The sequence below is a fragment of the Amblyomma maculatum genome, chromosome 5 (genome assembly GCF_055883805.1).
Source record: "Amblyomma maculatum isolate TAMU_Amacu chromosome 5, ASM5588380v1, whole genome shotgun sequence".
Taxonomy (NCBI): Eukaryota; Metazoa; Arthropoda; class Arachnida; order Ixodida; family Ixodidae; genus Amblyomma; species Amblyomma maculatum.
In genome coordinates, this window is record NC_139348.1 from 131022113 (window position 1) to 131040110 (window position 17998).

General features: G+C 47.6%; 1 protein-coding gene across 1 annotated transcript; it reads left to right on the top strand.

Moving 5' to 3' along the window:
- The first annotated feature begins 272 nt into the window (after positions 1-272).
- On the top strand, positions 273-11484 carry LOC146189554 (uncharacterized). Its single transcript, XM_084603290.1, has 4 exons — positions 273-405; positions 1944-2257; positions 7063-7182; positions 11280-11484. The coding sequence occupies exons 2-4, from the start codon at positions 2006-2008 to the stop codon at positions 11421-11423; spliced, it is 516 nt and encodes a 171-aa protein (XP_084459416.1). The 5' UTR covers positions 273-405; positions 1944-2005; the 3' UTR covers positions 11424-11484.
- Positions 11485-17998: the final 6514 nt, after the last annotated feature.

Here is a 17998-nt window from a genome sequence, read left to right on the forward strand (position 1 = left end):
TGTAGTCAATGTGATGCGCATTTTTATCTATTACAGCTCCTCAATGCTTACATGCGCAATAAAAATTATTCCTGTCACCCTTAATCCACTGCATGCCCTATATTTATGCGCACTCGAGTGGCGACAGCGAAGAGGTGCATAGAATTGCCTCACTCTGACCTGTTCGCTACGCAAAGGGGAAAGAGGGTTCGACGAAATAGAAAGAGAGAAGGGAAAGAGTGGAGAGACGGAGATCCGCCCCCGCAGGAACATGTAGAGCAGCCGCAAAAACAAAGATGTCTAGGCGGCGCCACCCGAGGAATCAATAAACCTTCGGTCTGGCACACTCGTCCCGTCGGGCTCCTTGCTGAGACGGCAGACGCGTTGCTCCTCTTCGTGGTACAAGTGCGGCGGGACTCCAAAACGGTCTGTAAACAAAGTGCCCCTTTCAGAAGTATTCGCAAATATGTACTCTATTCGCTGTTACCCTGCTTTTTCCGAAACATTGCTAAGTGTAATGAGTTGTCAGCGTTTCTTGTAGCCGTTGTTATGCATGTTTACGAACACCTAGACACACGACATGGGCTATAGGCCTGGAAAATACACTCATGCCTGTGTTCTAGTGTTTACTCGTGTTTGTGTTTCTCCACGAAATCTCTCGTTCTGTTTCTCGGCATAATCATGCATCATAATTCATGCAGCGTAATATATTTATGCACGATCGGCCTCTGTGCAGCAGTCATTCCGCAGCAGCTGCATATCTGTTAGTTTACTAGTTGTCTTGTTTAGATTTAGATTCTTTTTCTAAGCAAAACGAATTCGTTGTCTTGAAATTCATTAATTCAAGACTGCCTCACCTTGCTGTCACCCTGGCCGCGCGTTGTATCATATAGCGTGCAGCTCTTCACTCCTTTGTCATTTCTCTTCATATGCGTCACCTGTCGTTGATTTTCCGACCTCTTAAATATCTGTTAATCGGTATTACTTTTATAACAAGGCTAAAGTTCTATTATCCAACCGAAAAACGAACCAAATGATGTTTTAATGCCCCATGAGAGAGCCGTCTTCACAGTAATACTGTCTCGGAAGAAAATAGCGGGGCCTCTTCTTATTCTTATTGTGGTGGGTGACGCATGTAACGCAAAACATCATTTTTGCGAGTTTTTCACTTCGTCAGTGACGCATTACTCGCCATGGTTACAAAAAAATGCTACTACCTGAGCGGTGAGCGTTTACCTCGAATGTTAGATGACATTTTCATTTTCGTTTCGTATCTTATTGCGCTGCCTAACACGAAACATTTAATTAAAGCGTCTAGACGATATATTTTGGGAATGACACAAACGGAACTCAAGCACTAAAAGATGACGCGATCGTTCCTCACTGTTTCTTGTTAGGTTCATTCAATAATATCTCTACCCACCGCCACAGTCTAAGTGCCCTAGCTAAAGTGGCTGATTTCGTAAGAGTCAATCATTTGTTTCTACAACACACCTTTGGTGTTTACGAAGATTACTGCGTGGTGCTAATACGTGCGACCCGATTGCTTGGTGTTTGTTTCCTTTGTTTCCCTGTACCTTTAGAAATAAGGATTGATTGATTGATTGATTGATTGATTGATTGATTGATTGATTGATTGATTGATTGATTGATTGATTGATTGATTGATTGATTGATTGGTTGATTGGTAGATTGACTGTTTAATTCAATGATTTATATATTCATTTATTTATTTATCACCCGCAGTAACACTGCGATCAAAGCGTGAAGCCATGTAGCAAGAATGACGAATAACTGTGACCGCCTGCAGTCAACGAAAGCATGCTCTGCGGTATTATAGTATACTGGCCGTTGATTGATGTTTTTGTGCCTTTGAAACTAAGGACTGATGGATGGGGAAACAAAATCAGAACAAGACTTCTACGTTTCCCTCAGTGAGCAAGTTTAATTTTTACATATTGCAGGTGAAGGGTCAAGAGATCAGCGAAGTAGTTCGACGAGCGAGTGGGAAACAGGAAGGCACAAAATGGCGTCCGAAGGCGAAGAACTATGCCAGGTGAAGCTGCATATGACACCGCTCCAGGCCAGCCATGGAGCACAGGAGCTGGTAGAGTCCGGCGTGCAGCTACCCAGCTGGATCCAACACTGGGCCATCATATTCCTGTGGGAGCAGAGCGACTGTGCCCTGCGGGTCGAGGGCATCGAAGAAGAGGGCAAGTGCGAGGTCAAGGTGCGAGAGATGACCTACGAAGAGGGCCTCCAGCAACCTGGCACCAAGGTTTCATTTCTCTTCTTTATTCATTTCAGGGTAGTCTTCGTTGTGAATGGCATTGGAACTGGCATTGTAATATGGTATTACCAGACATTCTTGCGATCACCATCAGCGTTCAAACATTGGTGGCTACGTGTACTAGATCTGTAAGAGACATGTGGGGCGAACGAAACTATGTACCGCGTACGTCAACACAATCTGTCGGCATTGGGCAAGGGGTGCTTCTGAGAATACACCATCGGTGCTCACATGATTCAGGAAGGCCTGGAATTCGCTTGACTCACGGGTGCTCAGGGCGAAATGCACATAGTATGGTAGTTATTGGTGACAGTTATTTGCCTCAGTGTAGGTCTTGTTATTTTTGTATTATTTTTGGAGAAGACTTAGGACGCGTGCACTTCACATAACGTGTGTAAATAGTCAACGGTGGGGCATATATCCGCTTTTCCATGCCCCTGACTAGGGTTTTCCAAGAGCCCTGGTTCAACTTGAGCACTTTGTTTCAGGATTACGCAAGCTGCTGGCCACAATGTGATAGTTTATTGTATGAAAATATCAATTATTTGATAACCACAAGCCATTATATTGGGGAAGGGAACATTTTCGCATCGCGTCAACACGTCAGAGATTCCCAAATACATTCAACGGGAGTTACAGCTCGTGCGGTCAGGTATGGAAGGAGAGTAGTTTCCGGACAACAATCCTAGGAATATTCATGTCTGAAATCAGACTTTCGCGCGGCACGAGCTATTTACGAATGCCGAATTTGAATGCATACTGCACTGCCATATTCGCCGCACGATAGTACGCCAGAAGCATGTAAAGGGACGAATTTCGGATGAAGATAGGTTTCCTAGTTCGTTCGTACCAAGTACAAATTCGATAAGCAGAAAATGATTGTTAAAATGTGAAACTGTGGACCCGTTATAATACGGTTTTCTCGCAGACTCCATCTCACCCGATTAACTAGCATTTCAAGACACCGGGCAATAATCTAAGTTTATCTTTTTTATTGTGCCTAGCACACTAGCTCAGTTATTGTGCCACAAGTTATAAATTGTTTGGATAGCCTTCTGTATCACATAGCTAACAAACATTAACCACTTAGATTAGGTTTGGTTTGGTTTGGGGGGTTTAACGTCCCAAAGCGACTCAGGCTATGAGAGACGCCGTAGTGGAGGACTCCGGAAATTTCGACCACCTGGGGTTCTTTAACGTGAACTGACAACGCACAGCACACGGGCGCCTTGCTTTTCGCCTCCACCGAAAAGCGGCCTAGGCGAAAAGAAAGGCCCCCGTCTGCTGTGCCTGTTAGTACCTGTTGTCGTAATACCTCATGTGAAACACTTGCCACGCGATACTTGAGCCCATGTAAGGCCTAAAACTACTTCATAATTTTTCTCATTCTTTATGTGTTAGCGTGACAAGCTTTCTTTTCATGTTTTATTCCCTGGTGGTAGATTGATTTTTTTATATTTATTCATTTTTCATTCGTACTTTTTGCGGCATTCGAATTAAATTACCTGTGCCTCTTCTCCCTCACGCACTGCTCCAAATTTGAAGCTTCTCTGATATCATGAATGACATACAGGGACTGCAGAAGGGACCTTTCAGATGTAAGCAAAATAATTACACGACTACCCGTACTTGGGACCTCCCTTGTCCGACCTGTCATTTTTTGTAGTTAATTTTGTTTGCAATCAAAATTCTAGCAACAAAATCACGCGATTTCTCTTTCGTGTCACTGTCACAGATGCCGGGCTCATGGCGCGAAGTAATAATGCACTGTGGTAGCGCCGACGAACCTCAAACAACATCCCCGCCCCAGGGATCGGAGTGCTCGACTACTGTGCCCAAGGACGCGGGATCTAATTTCGACCGCAAAGGCCACTTTTCGACGGAGGCGAAAAGCAAGACGCCCGTGTGGTGCGCGACGTCAGGGCACGTTTAAGAACCCCAGATGTTCGAGATTTCCGGATCCTTCCACTACGGCGTACCTCATCGCCTGAGTCGCTTTGGGACTTTAAACACCATAAACCAAACCAAACCAAACCTTACGCGAGAGCTCAGCAATCCCTGTCGATTATTTGGTTTCTCGTTCTTCGCACTGTAGTCGGTCATGAACACTAGGAAGAAAGTGCACGATATATATGATTTTGTTACGCGTAGCGTATTGTTACTATCTGGAAATATTTTGATTATAAACAATATGGACAATGAAAACAATATTCTCTTATCTGAAATTCTAAAGGCAGCACATTAATGGCCCTTAAGACTGTTTTCTTGTATCACACACCTTCGCTTCTGGTGAAACCCGCAAAATTTATAACAGCTAAAAGGCATATAAAACCAGTTTGTAACAAATCCCTTTATTCCAAAGCTAATTTGTGGGAAGTTATTTGAGCAGTTTATGCGGAGGAAGGGATATTTATTCCCTGCTGGCTAGTTTTTAAGGAACTGCAAGCATCTCACTGATGTTGCTCCAACCTTCTGATAAAAGTTGGGGCAAACAATGAAATCTGGAACATTAGCGTCTAAAACAGTAGCAAATAACTGAGCCTGAGCAATAAATATCAGTTATCTGGTACACTCCACACTGCTGCATAGGCGCACTCGTAAGCCTAATGTATTCAGTTAGGCGCAAATAGGCCAGCTCAGATTATCTTATACAACAACTGTATTCATATTCTGCCCACACTTGGCAAACTAAAAGCGTGCCTTTGTGGTTCTTATTAACACTTTGCGGGCAGCAATGCGCAGTTGAACGTATTTGCCTCCACGACAGCACTGGGCCGTATCTGCCACGGATTGAGCGGCTTGAAGATAATGCCGCGCGCAGCATGAAACAGCACGAGATAAGAGTTTTGCAACCCTTTAGAGCATTATCATGACATATAAAAGACAGTGGAAAGGGAAGAGTGGTATGCGTGCCTGTTGCAACGACCGATATTGCAAAGCCTGAATCTATGCCTCTTATTCGCAGGGAAAAAAAAAACTGCATGCTGCAAGCAAGGCAGGGCACGCCGGCTTTCATTCTTAGGGTTTTAGCATCGCATTCAGCCTTTCTCAATGCATTGCACCAATACTGAAAAAATGCAGAATGATTCCCTTGTTTAACTCACGATGATAAGGGCTCGCTTTGAGACAATTATGGTTACGTTTAAAATTCACACGCCTCCCACTACACTAAAGGCTTGCCGCCGTAACCTTTACCAGGAGGGCTAAACGTGATAGCGAGGTACTGCTCTCTCGTGCACGGCTTGTCTCAATCATCAAGAATCCAACATTATTTTTTATGAGCTGAAATGAAAAATTGAGGAGAGGGAGGACATTTAAGCTCCGTCTTTAAGGCTACTGAAACAAAATTTTATTTTGGCTTCAATGTGATCGGCGAGTCGCAAAACTAGTCCAGACGAAGTTTCATACTCCGTAGGAAACTATTTTTGGAGTTAAAAATGTTTCACATCTGTGTAGCGGATGACACGCCCACCTGGCGGCATGTCGTAGAGTTGTGCAATTTACCGGATATGACATAGAACCGAGCGCTTGAGAAGCGTCGTCAACTCGGGTCCATTGGGTGTGTACTGTCTGCGTACGGCGTGCAATCAAGAACTTGATGCTGAAGCGTGGATTGGTAGTGGTAGGTTTGTTACAACGCTGAGGTTTTTATAATTTCCGTCGCGATTACCATGCTGCAACAGTGTGCACAGCCAACGCGCGTGGCATACAAGAAACGCGTGCGTCGCGTGCGTTTCAGAAGTACGGAAAACATAAGGCAAAACAAACTGCGGTCCATGTTGATGGTTGGCTTTCGTTCGCAGTGCTCTAAATTTATACGATCGACGCTCACGTTTCATAAAAGCCAACTAAAATCCCCGCCCACTCGCTAAGGTTTCTGCGAGAAGCAACAATCCGCCAGTATGCTACAACTACGTTAAGCAATGCACCTGCGCAGTTCCCCGTCTTCTTAACGTGCCCTTCTCACATAACAAGGCTATTTAAATTCATTCTCTGAAAATAAAACTTGTTGACAGTTTGCGCTCATTGTTCGGTGTCGTCGTTTCTGTATTCGTTTAAGCGCACCCAAATTTAACCCGTTTTACTTATTTTTCATATATTTGAGTACTTGATGACAGGCAGGATCGATGATTGAAGTTGATGGAGACGACGACGTGCAGTTCACAATGAGGTAGTGTGTCGTGCTAATACAACAAGCGGACATACAAGCGTGTGACGATTTCGCTAGGCTGTAAGCCACCGCATTAGTGCTTCTAAAATAAAAAAAAAACTTCCAATGCGGACCAGGCTGTCCGCTTTGAGAACGTTGAACACATAAGGAGTAGGATGCAGTGCACTGTCGGAGGAGCGAAGTCATTTCCACTTCGTTTTCAAACGCGCCGTTTATCGACACCATCGTGAGTCCTGAAAGCGCTGCGGCCACACACTATCGCCTTTCAACTCCTATTGACGATGTGTGCACTTTCTATTATCTCTATTCATCAGCATACCGGCGCCATCATATCGATGGCGGCGGCGAAAGGCAAGGCGCCGCTGTGGTGTGTGATGTCAGTGCTCAGGTTATATAAATTATCCAGCGCCTTCAACTACAGTGCGCCTCATAGTCTGTGTCACTTCGGGGCGTTATGTGCTATTAAACCAAACAGAACCAAACAATTAAGGGATTGGCGAGTGGCAAAGTGCACGCATGCAAACAACGATCCGCAGAAGGAGACGAGAGCCATTAATCTTATCTCGGCATACCTCTAAAAGCTTTGCCTAAGTGGCCACCAATTTTTTTCTCCTCCTCAAAGGTGGAGTGCGGCTCTTACCCGCTCACCATAGATCAAGTGAAAGACGTGGCAGCCAAGGAAGGAGCCTGCCCTCCCGAATACGACGAGTTGACGGCCAGCTGCCAGACCACGGCCCAAAAGGTTTGTTCATTTCGTTATCGACTATGCTATGTTTATCGTGATGGGTCATTCTGAGAAGGCAATTGAAACCAGCATACCTTAACTCTTTATCGCAGTATAATAAAAAAAAACTTTCCGAGAGTGCTACAGATTCTGCATTGCAGAAATGCGCAAGTCTGAGCATTGCTGCTGCACGCGGTATAACGCGCGCCGCTTGTAGATATTTCACACTGAGGAAATTATGATAGCAATCCGACTCGCAATCAGATGGTGCTGGGTTGGAAGGTGCTGGGCTGGGGTGGGAAGGTCCTGTCCCATCTTAATTAACACCATGTTCTTCTCAGCTTACTCTCCTATGGTTGTGACAACATCCCTGAGAAATCGGACGACAATCCGAATATTTCATAATATAATAATAATAATTGGTTCACAGGAAGGGAAAGGCGCAGTATCTGTCACACTTGCTATGTGGACAAACTGATTGATTGATTTATAGGAAGGGAAAGGCGCGGTAACTGTCTCACTTGTTTTCTGTGGACACCTGAAACAGGTGGGAGTGAAAGTGGAAAGAGAGAAAGAGGAGCCGTAGTGGAGGGCTACGGAGTAATTTCGACCACCTGGGGATCTTTAACGTGCGCTGACATTGCACAGCACACGGACACCTTTTCGTTTCGCCTCCATCGAAACGCAGCCGCCGAGCTCGAGTTCGAACCCGGATACTCCGGCACAGTTGTCGGGCGTCTTACCACTGCACCACCCCAGCGGGGCTTGCTATGTGGACACCTGAACTGCGCCGTGAGGTACGAGTTGAAGGCGGGAGTGACAGTGGAAAGAGAGAAGGGGGAGCCATAGTGGAGGGCTACGGAGCAATTTCGACCACCTGTTAAGTGCTCTCCCCTGATGGGGCTGGTACAGGTGGGTCACCGCCGCTTGCGGCGGGAGCTAGCCTGGCACCGAATTTTTATATCTGTACTAGGCCGTCATTGCACACGCCACCGCTGGTGGTGGACGACGGCTGTTGTTGCGGCGCGCGTCTTTCTTTCCCTCTTCCTTTTCTTTCTTCTCTATATTCTCTTCTATCTGCACGAGGCAGCGGAGGTGGGTCAGCTACAAAGCCAGTAGCAGGCCCGTGCATTTTCTTTTCCTTCTTCCTACAGCCACAACAACAGCGCACCTTGTTAACGTGCGCTAACATCGCACAGCACACGGACACCGCCTCGTTTAACCTACGTCAAAACGCAGCCACCAGCGTTCGATCCTTACCAATGTTAACCCGACCGCGGTGGCTGCGTTTCAACGCGAAGAGGCGTCCGTGTGATGTGCGATGTCAGCGCACGTTAAAGATCCACAGGTGATCGAAACTACTCCGTAGCCCTCCACTACGGCTCCTATTTCTCTCTTTCTACTTTAACTTCCACCTTCTTTCTTTCCCTTAAGGCGCGGTTCAGGTGCCCACAGAAACAAGTGTGACAGATACTGCGCCTTTCCCTTCTTGTCAATGAATATTTATTTCATCGGTTCGTTTACAACATCTGCGGGTAATAAGTCGACCATTGTGACCACTGACTGCCTTACCCGCTACGCCGAAACGAAAGCCCTGCCTAATGGTACCGCGGCAGAAGTCGCAAAGTTCGTCGAGGGCACTCTACTGCGAAGTACTCATTGCGGATAGGAAAACATCATTTATGGCAGAGCTCACGCAAGCCATCTTGACCTGCAGCCATACAAGCCACCAACGTACAACAGTGTACCATCTCCACCAATGAACCTACAGGGCGCCTTAACAAAATGATTGCGGACATGATCACTATGTACGTCGACGTCGAACACGACCTGGGACGCCATCTTGCTGCACGTGATCTTCGCGTATAACACGGCCGTCCAGGAGACAACCAGAGCAACCCCGTTGAACCTTGTGTACGGCAGGGAGCCCACGCTAAAGCTCGGCGCGATGCTGCCGCACCTGAAAGAAAACCGACGTGGCCGCCTACCTGCAGCATGCTAAAAAAGCCCGACGACTCGCCCGGCTGCGCATCAAAGACCAGCAACGCACCGATGCCCGACGATACAACTTGCGACGACGCGACGCAGAGTACAAACCAGGCGATCACGTTTATGTTTGGACCCCGACCCGCTGTCACGGACAGTGAAAAGGTTGGTTGGTTGGTTTGTGGGGTTTAACGTCCCAAAGCGACTCAGGCTATGAGAGACGCCGTAGTGGAGGACTCCGGAAATTTCGACCACCTGGGGTTCTTTAACGTGCACTGACATCGCACAGCACACGGGCGCCTTGCTTTTCGCCTCCACCGAAAAGCGGCCGCCGAGGCCGGGATTCGATCCCGCATCCTTGGGAACAGTAGTCGAGCGCCGTAACCACTGCGCCACCCCGGCGGGGCGGACAGTGAAAAGCTCTTGCGGAGATACTTCGGCGTCGTGGAGTCCTTCGAAGACTAAGCTCTTCGAAGGCCTCCACGGCATTGAGGGAGCCATGACGGCCAAATCATGGGACGTCCCTAACGTGAAACGCAGGGACACCCACTATGCTTCAATGTTGAACACATGATTACACTGAAGTACTTGGTCCCCCGTCTCTCGCTCTGGTATGACCTCAGTAGTCACGTGACCGACCACCGCCGCCGCTGGACCGTGGAGCTTAGCTACGACGCGCCGAAGAGCCGACTTGCAACCCCGTCTCGCTCTGGTATGACGTCAGTAGTCACGTGACCTACCTCCGCCGTCGCTCGACCGTGAAGCGTAACTACGGCGCGCTGAGGAGCCGACTTGCTACCCTGTCTCTCGTTCTGGTATGACGTCAGTTGTCACATGACCGACCAGCGACCGTGAAGGGTAGGCTCAGTAGGCTCCGGTACAGAGAAAAAGCGAAACCTAGTGTAGTATTGCTTTCGCAATAAAAGAGCCCTGAATTATTGAAGACTCATCCAAGCATTGCCGTCGCACGGGTCCTCGAATGACTCCACGGCGTTGAGGGTACCATGCTACCAAATCACGGAACGCCCCTAACGTGAAACACGTAGAGGCGCCCAATACGCTTCAGCTTTTAGCACTCCGCGAACAACTCAGGAGACGCTTAACTGTTGAGTGTTTAGAAAAAGTTTATTAGACTACTCCTAAAGAACAGCATACAAGAAATGCTGTCGCACTCGACTAATACCACGGCTAGGCTCTCAATGCCCTGTCCAAAAACCTGCTTATAAGCCAAGGCCGAGGTGATACTTCCTGCGTTCTACCCAAGCAGTATATATTCTTTAACGTGGGCATTTACCTTACCTTGCATTACGTACCTCAATACGCTATAAGCTGTTAACATATATTTTGATTTAAAAGGCGACTTCCGGAAAACTCCCTCGCTTGAGTGATAAAAGTGTGTAAAGAAGAAAAAACAATGAGTAAAAATTGGGACGAACTTTAGCGACTAAATTAGTGGCTAAAGTAGTGAAAGGCGAAAGCCTGAGTGGTGACGGGTGGCTGTTCCTCGCCCTAAGGGGCTGGGACTGGTAAGTCAACACCGCTTGCGGCGGGGGCTAGCCTGCCACCAAATGTTTATCTGCTGTAGGCCGTCATTGCACTCGCCACCGCTTAGGAGGTGGACGACGGCTATTGTGGCGCGCGTATTTCTCTCCCTCTTCTTTTTCTTTCTTCTCTATTTTCTTTTCTGTTGTTGTTGTGGCCGTAGTAAGGAAAAAAATGCACGGGCGTGCTACTGGCTCTGTAGTTGAGCCATCTCCGCTGCCTCGTGCGGACAGAAGAGAAAACAGAGAAGAAAGAAAAAAGAAGAGGGAGAGAAAGACGCACGCCGCAACAACAGCCGTTGTCCACCACCGAAGCAGTGGCGGGTGCAATGACGGCCTACAATAGATAAAATTTGGTGGCAGGCTAGCCCCCGCCGCAATCGGCGGTGACCTACTTGTCCCAGCCCCATCAGGGCTAGGATCAGGCACCCTTCACTCCTCGTTAAAAAAGGCTATCGCGGCAACACTCACAGCTTTCGCTCTATCAGTAGGTTCAAGCCATGCTTAAACCCCCACAATTTCTATCTTTCAAAATCCTCATGCTTTCTCAATAATATTTTTCTTTCTCTTCGTTTTGTACCGCTGCAGGTGCTCGCAGACCTGGGTGTCACCATTGGTACGCAGGGCACTCTGGAAACAGCTTTCAGCGTTCTGCTGAGGTTGGGAGGGGAAGACGCGGCAGAAAAGTTGCAAGCCGTCCTCAAGGACACCGCGCAACCAGCCCCGTCATGAGCGACGAAACGGACGATCTTCTACCAGTACTTGAGCATATGATATATAAAACCTCATTCATGCCACATGTCATAGAGGCGCTCATTACTACTAACGTTTTTGCGAACCATGTGCATGTCTGTACACCTGCTATCACTTTTCAGATAGAGATGCTTCATTCTACATACTTGTAGAGAAATTGTTAACACATGGACGGATACTTTTTGCATATGCCAAGATTAGCAGCCAGCTTCTTACTCTTCTCGTACTTTAAAAGCGTAATAAAACAGAAAATAAAGTCTGAAACTCTTGCAATAAACATCTCATGGGTTTTAGAAAGACTTTTCATGTGGACCTTCAGGGATTTGCTTACCCGCGTGTTCTGAACAAAGCGTGCAAAAAGCTGCAGAACGGTTATATCTGTCACGGCTGCTATTACTCGTAACGACAACAGCTACTATAAGTAGCACTGAAAGGAGTAGCATGTTAGGACAATGGTGAACGAGGTCATAGAGCTTTGAAGGAAAAAAGCCTAGTCTCCGGAAGCAACTGATTCCAATCAAACCTGAATATTTATGCTGGTTGACTCCAAACGCTAAGCATTATTTTAGGTCACCGATGGCTGTTAAGAAGCAATCAATGCGTTTTTTTTACACCAAGATACTTTGAAATGATAGCGTTTAACATGATAACATGAAATCCTGCCCTGGCACTGTCGCTGTTGAGGGCACAAAATATCGGGCATGGCTCTGGAAGGTGGTACCTGACAATGACAGGCACTTATTGGTCGTACGGTTGGGCGAAGTCACGTGACATATCCAATTTGTTAGAAGATTCCTACATGAGCATCTCAACTCAGAGGAGAGGCTGAGAGGAATCTAAACGTCCAGGACCCGTGAACGCCTAGTCAGGTAGGCTATCCCTAGGCTACAGAGGTTGGTTCGTACAGCTCATTTAACGCGACTTGATATACGTAATATGATCGCTTACGTCTATATCCTAGGGGCTATGTGTGAGATAAGAAAGGCACAAATTAATGGAGTGTGAATTAAGCGAGCAGAAAAGTAGATGCACACGAACAAGGATCCACAAGGTGAGCTAACTGACGGGAGCAACCGTTAACGCTGTTCGGTAATGCTCGAAAGAAGTCTAAAACTAAAAAACGAAGTTGTGTACCTTCAAAAGCTCGGAGGTTCAAAGCCGAGTTTAGTTCCTCAAGGCGACAAAAACGCAAGAGGAATGCGGAAATGGAGAGCGCGCAAGAAAGAGTGAGGGAGAGCGTCTACCTGGTGGTGGTAAAAATATTTTAATGAAAAATTTTAGGAGGTTGTAGCGGCGGTTGGAGTCTTCAGACCGGAACCTCATTGGCGTATAGGCGTCTGTCCGCGCTCTTTCGATTAGTTCTTTTTGACCCCTTGTGTCCGAGCTGGTCACATCTGCCTCCCAACCCTCCTGTGTTGGCTGGTTATAAATAGCGACAGTCTGATTTCGCTGGCAGGCCCACACCATATGGTACAGGTCCGCCTTATCCCCGCAGAATTTGCATTGTGAGTCAAATGACTCTGGATCTATTGCGTGTAGTCTTCGTGGGTTCTTAAAAGTTTTGGTCTGTCGCTTGCGGAGGTGTACCTCCTCCCCTTTGTCTAGTGCCTTTGCCGGTGGAGGATAGACCCGGCGAGATAATCTTAAGTGCTCAAGTATTTCAGTGTAGGTTAGCAATGGGGTGGGAGATTCCACGAGATCCGTATTGGGTGCCCGGGGGAGAAATGCTCGGGCTGAGGCGTGTGCGATCTCGTTCCCTGGGATGCCCTGGTGACCAAATACTCATACTAAGTGTTTATGCCTGGGTTGGTAGCCACGGTGTTGATGCCGACATCGGTGAAACTCGAGCTCTGACTGCATTACTGGATGAGGCTGCAATGCAACGTGTCTCGAGTGTCCGACCGTCACCATCGAGATCTTGACAAGGCCAGCACACCTCAGCAGCCTATGGTATGACTATAGTTCAATGTTGGTATGACTGCCGATGGGCGATAAAATACCAGCAAATAAAGCTGTCGGAAGAGATCTAAGTCAAGTAGTGGCCTCTCGCCACTTTGCCAAGGACTCGGGTTCGATCGCGACAGCCGGCGACTGCGTTTTGATGGAGACGAAACGAAGAGGCGTCCGTATGCTGTGAGATTAAAAGTCCCCAGGTGGTCGAAATTATTCCGGAGCCCTTCATTACGGCACCCCTTCTTTCACTTAAACCTTCCTCCCTCCCTTTACGGCGCGGTAAGGTGTCCACGGAATGTGTATGACAAATTCTGCGCCTTTCCTTCCCTGTGAACCAATAATAATATTAATTTTAACGCCTATTGGCGGTAGCTGAAGATTTTGTTGGCGTATCGAGCGGGGAGCACCAGCCACTATGGATCGGCTGCACCGCAGGAGCATCTTCCCGGACGAGTTCTGCGGCAAGACAGACGCAAACATACGAGCTCAGATGTGTTGTGGCGCGCACATCCCGCCATTTAGCTCTTCATTTTCATTCTACTCTATTTTCTCTTCTGTCTGCACGAAGCAGCGGAGGTGGCTTAGCTACAGAGCCAGTAGCAGGCCCGTGCATTTTCTCTTTCTTCTTCCTACAGCCACAACAACAACAACAGCTTCACGCGTATTATTTGTTCGAGTTTCACGCAGGGGGAGAAAGCATGACCTGTTTGAAAACCTTTTAGTACGGCCTTTTTATAGACCTGGTTTTGTGGCAAAAGCAATGTGGCCGCATAAAAAAGTCAGCCCCATCGAAATAATTATGTTCCCACTGATAACACTTGCCTGTGCACTTTTTCAGGGTTTGCTCGACGCCAGTTGTTCGCCCTCGGCAAGCACTCTTTCCTTCACAGGTGGTTAACATGCCACATGTTAGCTTGCCGGGTGTGAACGAACCTTGTCGTATCCTCGTCCTGTTCCTCACAAAATTTTCCCCTGCAGTGTACAGCTTCTCAGCGTGACTTTTCCCGTGGATTATCCATAATAAATGAAGGGGATGGTCAGATGGAGGAGGGATGCGAGGTACCGGAAGGCTGAGCCAAAGATCCAACCAAGGGAGAATTTCCAGATGATGGATTCTGAGTCACTAAAGATGGTGGTGGCACTGGGTAAAAGACATGGCGAGGGCAAACGCCACCTCCTCGGCCTCCAGACAAGTGTATAGGCAAAAGTAGAATGCGGCTGCAACCACCTGCCGGGAAGTGGAGATAGGAAGGAAGGAAAAACCTTATTTAGCCCTATATAATTTTGGCGGCTTTTGGGTCGTCTTCAGTGGTGCCTCCTTGTTGCATCCACACAGGAGTCTTCTCGGTCGAACTCGTCCACTTCTACCCAATGGTCGGTTGCCCTCAGTCCAGGGCTCCGCTAGCCACTGCCTCCTGTCGAGCTCGCTGTACCAGACCTTGCTGGTCTTCGCAGCGGTCGCTGGACAGCACAGTCTCCCACAGCTCCGCATTCGTGTTTCGAATTTGGTGACCGCGTCTATGTTTTGACAGGCCCATGTGATGTGATAGTGTGGGTTCTGCGTCGCACCACGCACATCTGTCCCCGTATATGGTAGGGTGCATTTCGTTTAGTGTGTGTAGGTTTGCGTATGAATCTGTCTGTAATTGTCTCCAAACAACAGCTTCCTTGTTTAGTATGTGTAGGTTTGCGTATGAATATGTCTGTTTTGTCTCCAAATAACAGCTTCCTTGTTTAGTATGTGTAGGTTTGCGTATGAATATGTCTGTAATTGTCTCCAAATAACAGCTTCCTCTCAGAGAACTGTGCGGTGGGAAATATCTGATTCTTCAGCCTCTATAGGTTTCTAGTATGGCCGAGTATACCTTGAGTGCTGGCAAAAGTTCCGTGGACTCGTCGAATTCACATCACCAACCGCTCGTAAAGCTTGCCAAGGCACGACGTGAGCGAAATAGGTCTGAGATTTTTAATTTGGAGCTTTTTTCCAGGTTGAGGGATCATAATTACTTCGGCAGGTTTCCTGTCTTCTGGAACCGTCCCCGCTTCCCAGTGTTTGTTTAGAAAGCTTACGAGCTCTTGTATGAGGTTGTCATCCAGGTTGCGGAACAGGGCGTTGTCGATTCTGTCCGCTCCTGCTGCCGTGTTTCTGGTCGTGTTGCTTACGGCCGCGTAAACGTCTTCCACAGTTATTGGGCGGTTGATCGTCTCTCTTTTCGTCTCCGCAATAGGTTCCTTGGTATCGTGAGGGGTTGGGACCACCGAAACATTTTTTTCGTGCCTTCTCTAAAAGGTCGATGTCCGAACCCTCGAAGGAGTGGATGAATCTGTGGATGCTTTTATTGTTTTTTATTTGATTTTGGTCGGATCGACTAGTGCTCTTAGGAGATTCCAGGTTCTGGCCGTGCCTAAAGTTCGCTTAAACAAGTCGCTGAATTGTTCTCAAGTTTGCCTCGCGAGTTGTGGTGCGTATTCTTCAGCTCTTGCCGTAACTTCTATCTTTAGTTTTAGTTTCCTGATGTGTTTTTGCTTTGAGGATAGTTCTGAGCGGGAACGCTAGGCCAGAGGAGTATGAGGCAGCGTGTACATAGGCGGTCTCTGGCTGGAAGCGGTAGTGTTTGTGGAGAGCTTCCGCATGTGCCTTGCGGCGAGCGACGGGGTGTTCTTGGAGCATAGTCTTAAGTAGCAGATGCACTGTATGAACGCCGTGTATCGCGGGGGGGGGGAGTGTATGTTGTGTAGAGCAGTGACCGGGAGGTACAAGTTGGATTCGAGCAATGGTATTGTGGCCGGTGACGGTGAAGGATAGTCCCTCCAACTCCGTGAGGTCCACCGGAGAGTTATGGAAGCCCATGTGAAGAAGGCATTCATTGAAGGTGAAAGGGAATAACCTGTGAGCGGTCTTGTATGCCTGTCGGATGACGGCATTGACCTTGTCTTTCTCCGCCGGTGAAAGGAAAAGATAGGGGAGAAAAGATACGATAAGGCTCAGGACGAAGACCTGTACCAAGCGTGAAGTCATGCTCGCGCATGCCGCGATGGCGCTTGGTAATTCAGCGAATGAGGTGGATTGTTTGATACACACTTGCAGGAGCTCCGCAACGAATGCGTAGCAAGGAACACCACGCGACAGGAACGGCAGTGTACCATCCATTCTCACACTTGCAAGACTTCTGCAAAGAACGCGCGCCAATGAAAGAAAATTTCCACCGTGAGGCATGCGTCCTGGGGCCATCACCAAAACGCTGTACAAGGGACGCTATAGAGCGCTTTGTGTGCGTGTGACGCAGTGACGTTCAATAAAAGTGAAAAGGTGAAAGCGAAGATAGAGCTTTCGCATTTCAGTCTTAGGGCAAAGCTTAAGTGACATCTAAGTTGGTTTCTGCATCATGAGGAAGGCCGGTCTGGACGAGTCTTCAGCTGGAATGAAGATTGCTGGAAAACGTATCAACAACCTTAGATATGCGGATGATACCACTTTAATGGCAGAAATTGAAGTGGAACTCAAGAGACTTCTGATGCGCGTACAAGAAGAGAGTGAGAATTTTGGGCTTAAACTGAACATTAAAAAGACAAAGATCATGGCGTCTTGCCCTATCAAGTCCTGGAGCATCAAGAGACAAGAAGTGGAAGCTGTGACAGATTTTCTCTTCTTGGGTCCCAAGATTACCCCGAAAGAAGACTGCAGCCATGAAATTAGGAGACACCTGTTTCTGGGAAAGAGAGCCATGGCTAGCCTTGACCGCCTAGTAAAAAGCAGAGACATTAGACTGCCAACCAAGATCAGTATAACTCGTGCTATGGTATTTCCAGTTGTGATGTATGGATGCGAGAGTTGGACTGCGAAGAAGGCTGACCGCCGAAGAATTGACGCGTTTGAATTGTGGTGCTGGAGGAGACTCTTGAGAGTTCCTTGGACTGCCAGAAGATCAAGTCAGTCGATATTGTCGACCATAAACCCTGACTGCTCATTGGAGGGTCAAATTCTAAAGTTAAAGCTCAGCTACTTTGGTCATCTGATGAGAAGAGAGGAGTCGCTGGAGAAAGATTTGATGTTGGGAAAGGTTGAGGGTCGCCGGAGAAGGGGTAGGCAGCGAACGCGATGATTAGATGGCATCCTCGAGGCGCTGCAGATGAAGTTATGTGATCTTACAAAAATAGTGAGAGACCGTAAAGCGTGGCGTGATATGGTCCATAGAGTCACGAAGAGTCGGACACGACTGAGCGACTGAACTGAACTGAAGTTGGTTTCGCGCGTTTCGCTAAAGCCCCCGCTTCTGCACTTCGCCGATGCCTGTCTGTCAAGATCCTCTTACGGGAATACATCTGGCGAATCGCATGGCCTAGCACAGATTGTTGGGTGGTATTTGTGACGTCACGAGACCACACTTCATGTTCGAAGAATCATTAACTGGCAGCACATTTAGAATGGAAACTGAAACAGGAGTTTGAGCTTTTATTACTTTGTATTTAAGCAACAAATCTCATGATACGCACTTGGGTCGTACAATGGAACGACAAATGGATTACTCTGAGGCTAATGTCGAAGCGCGAGAAGTCTGTGCACGAGACAAATTAGCATACCCAAGTTTACGTGTCATACA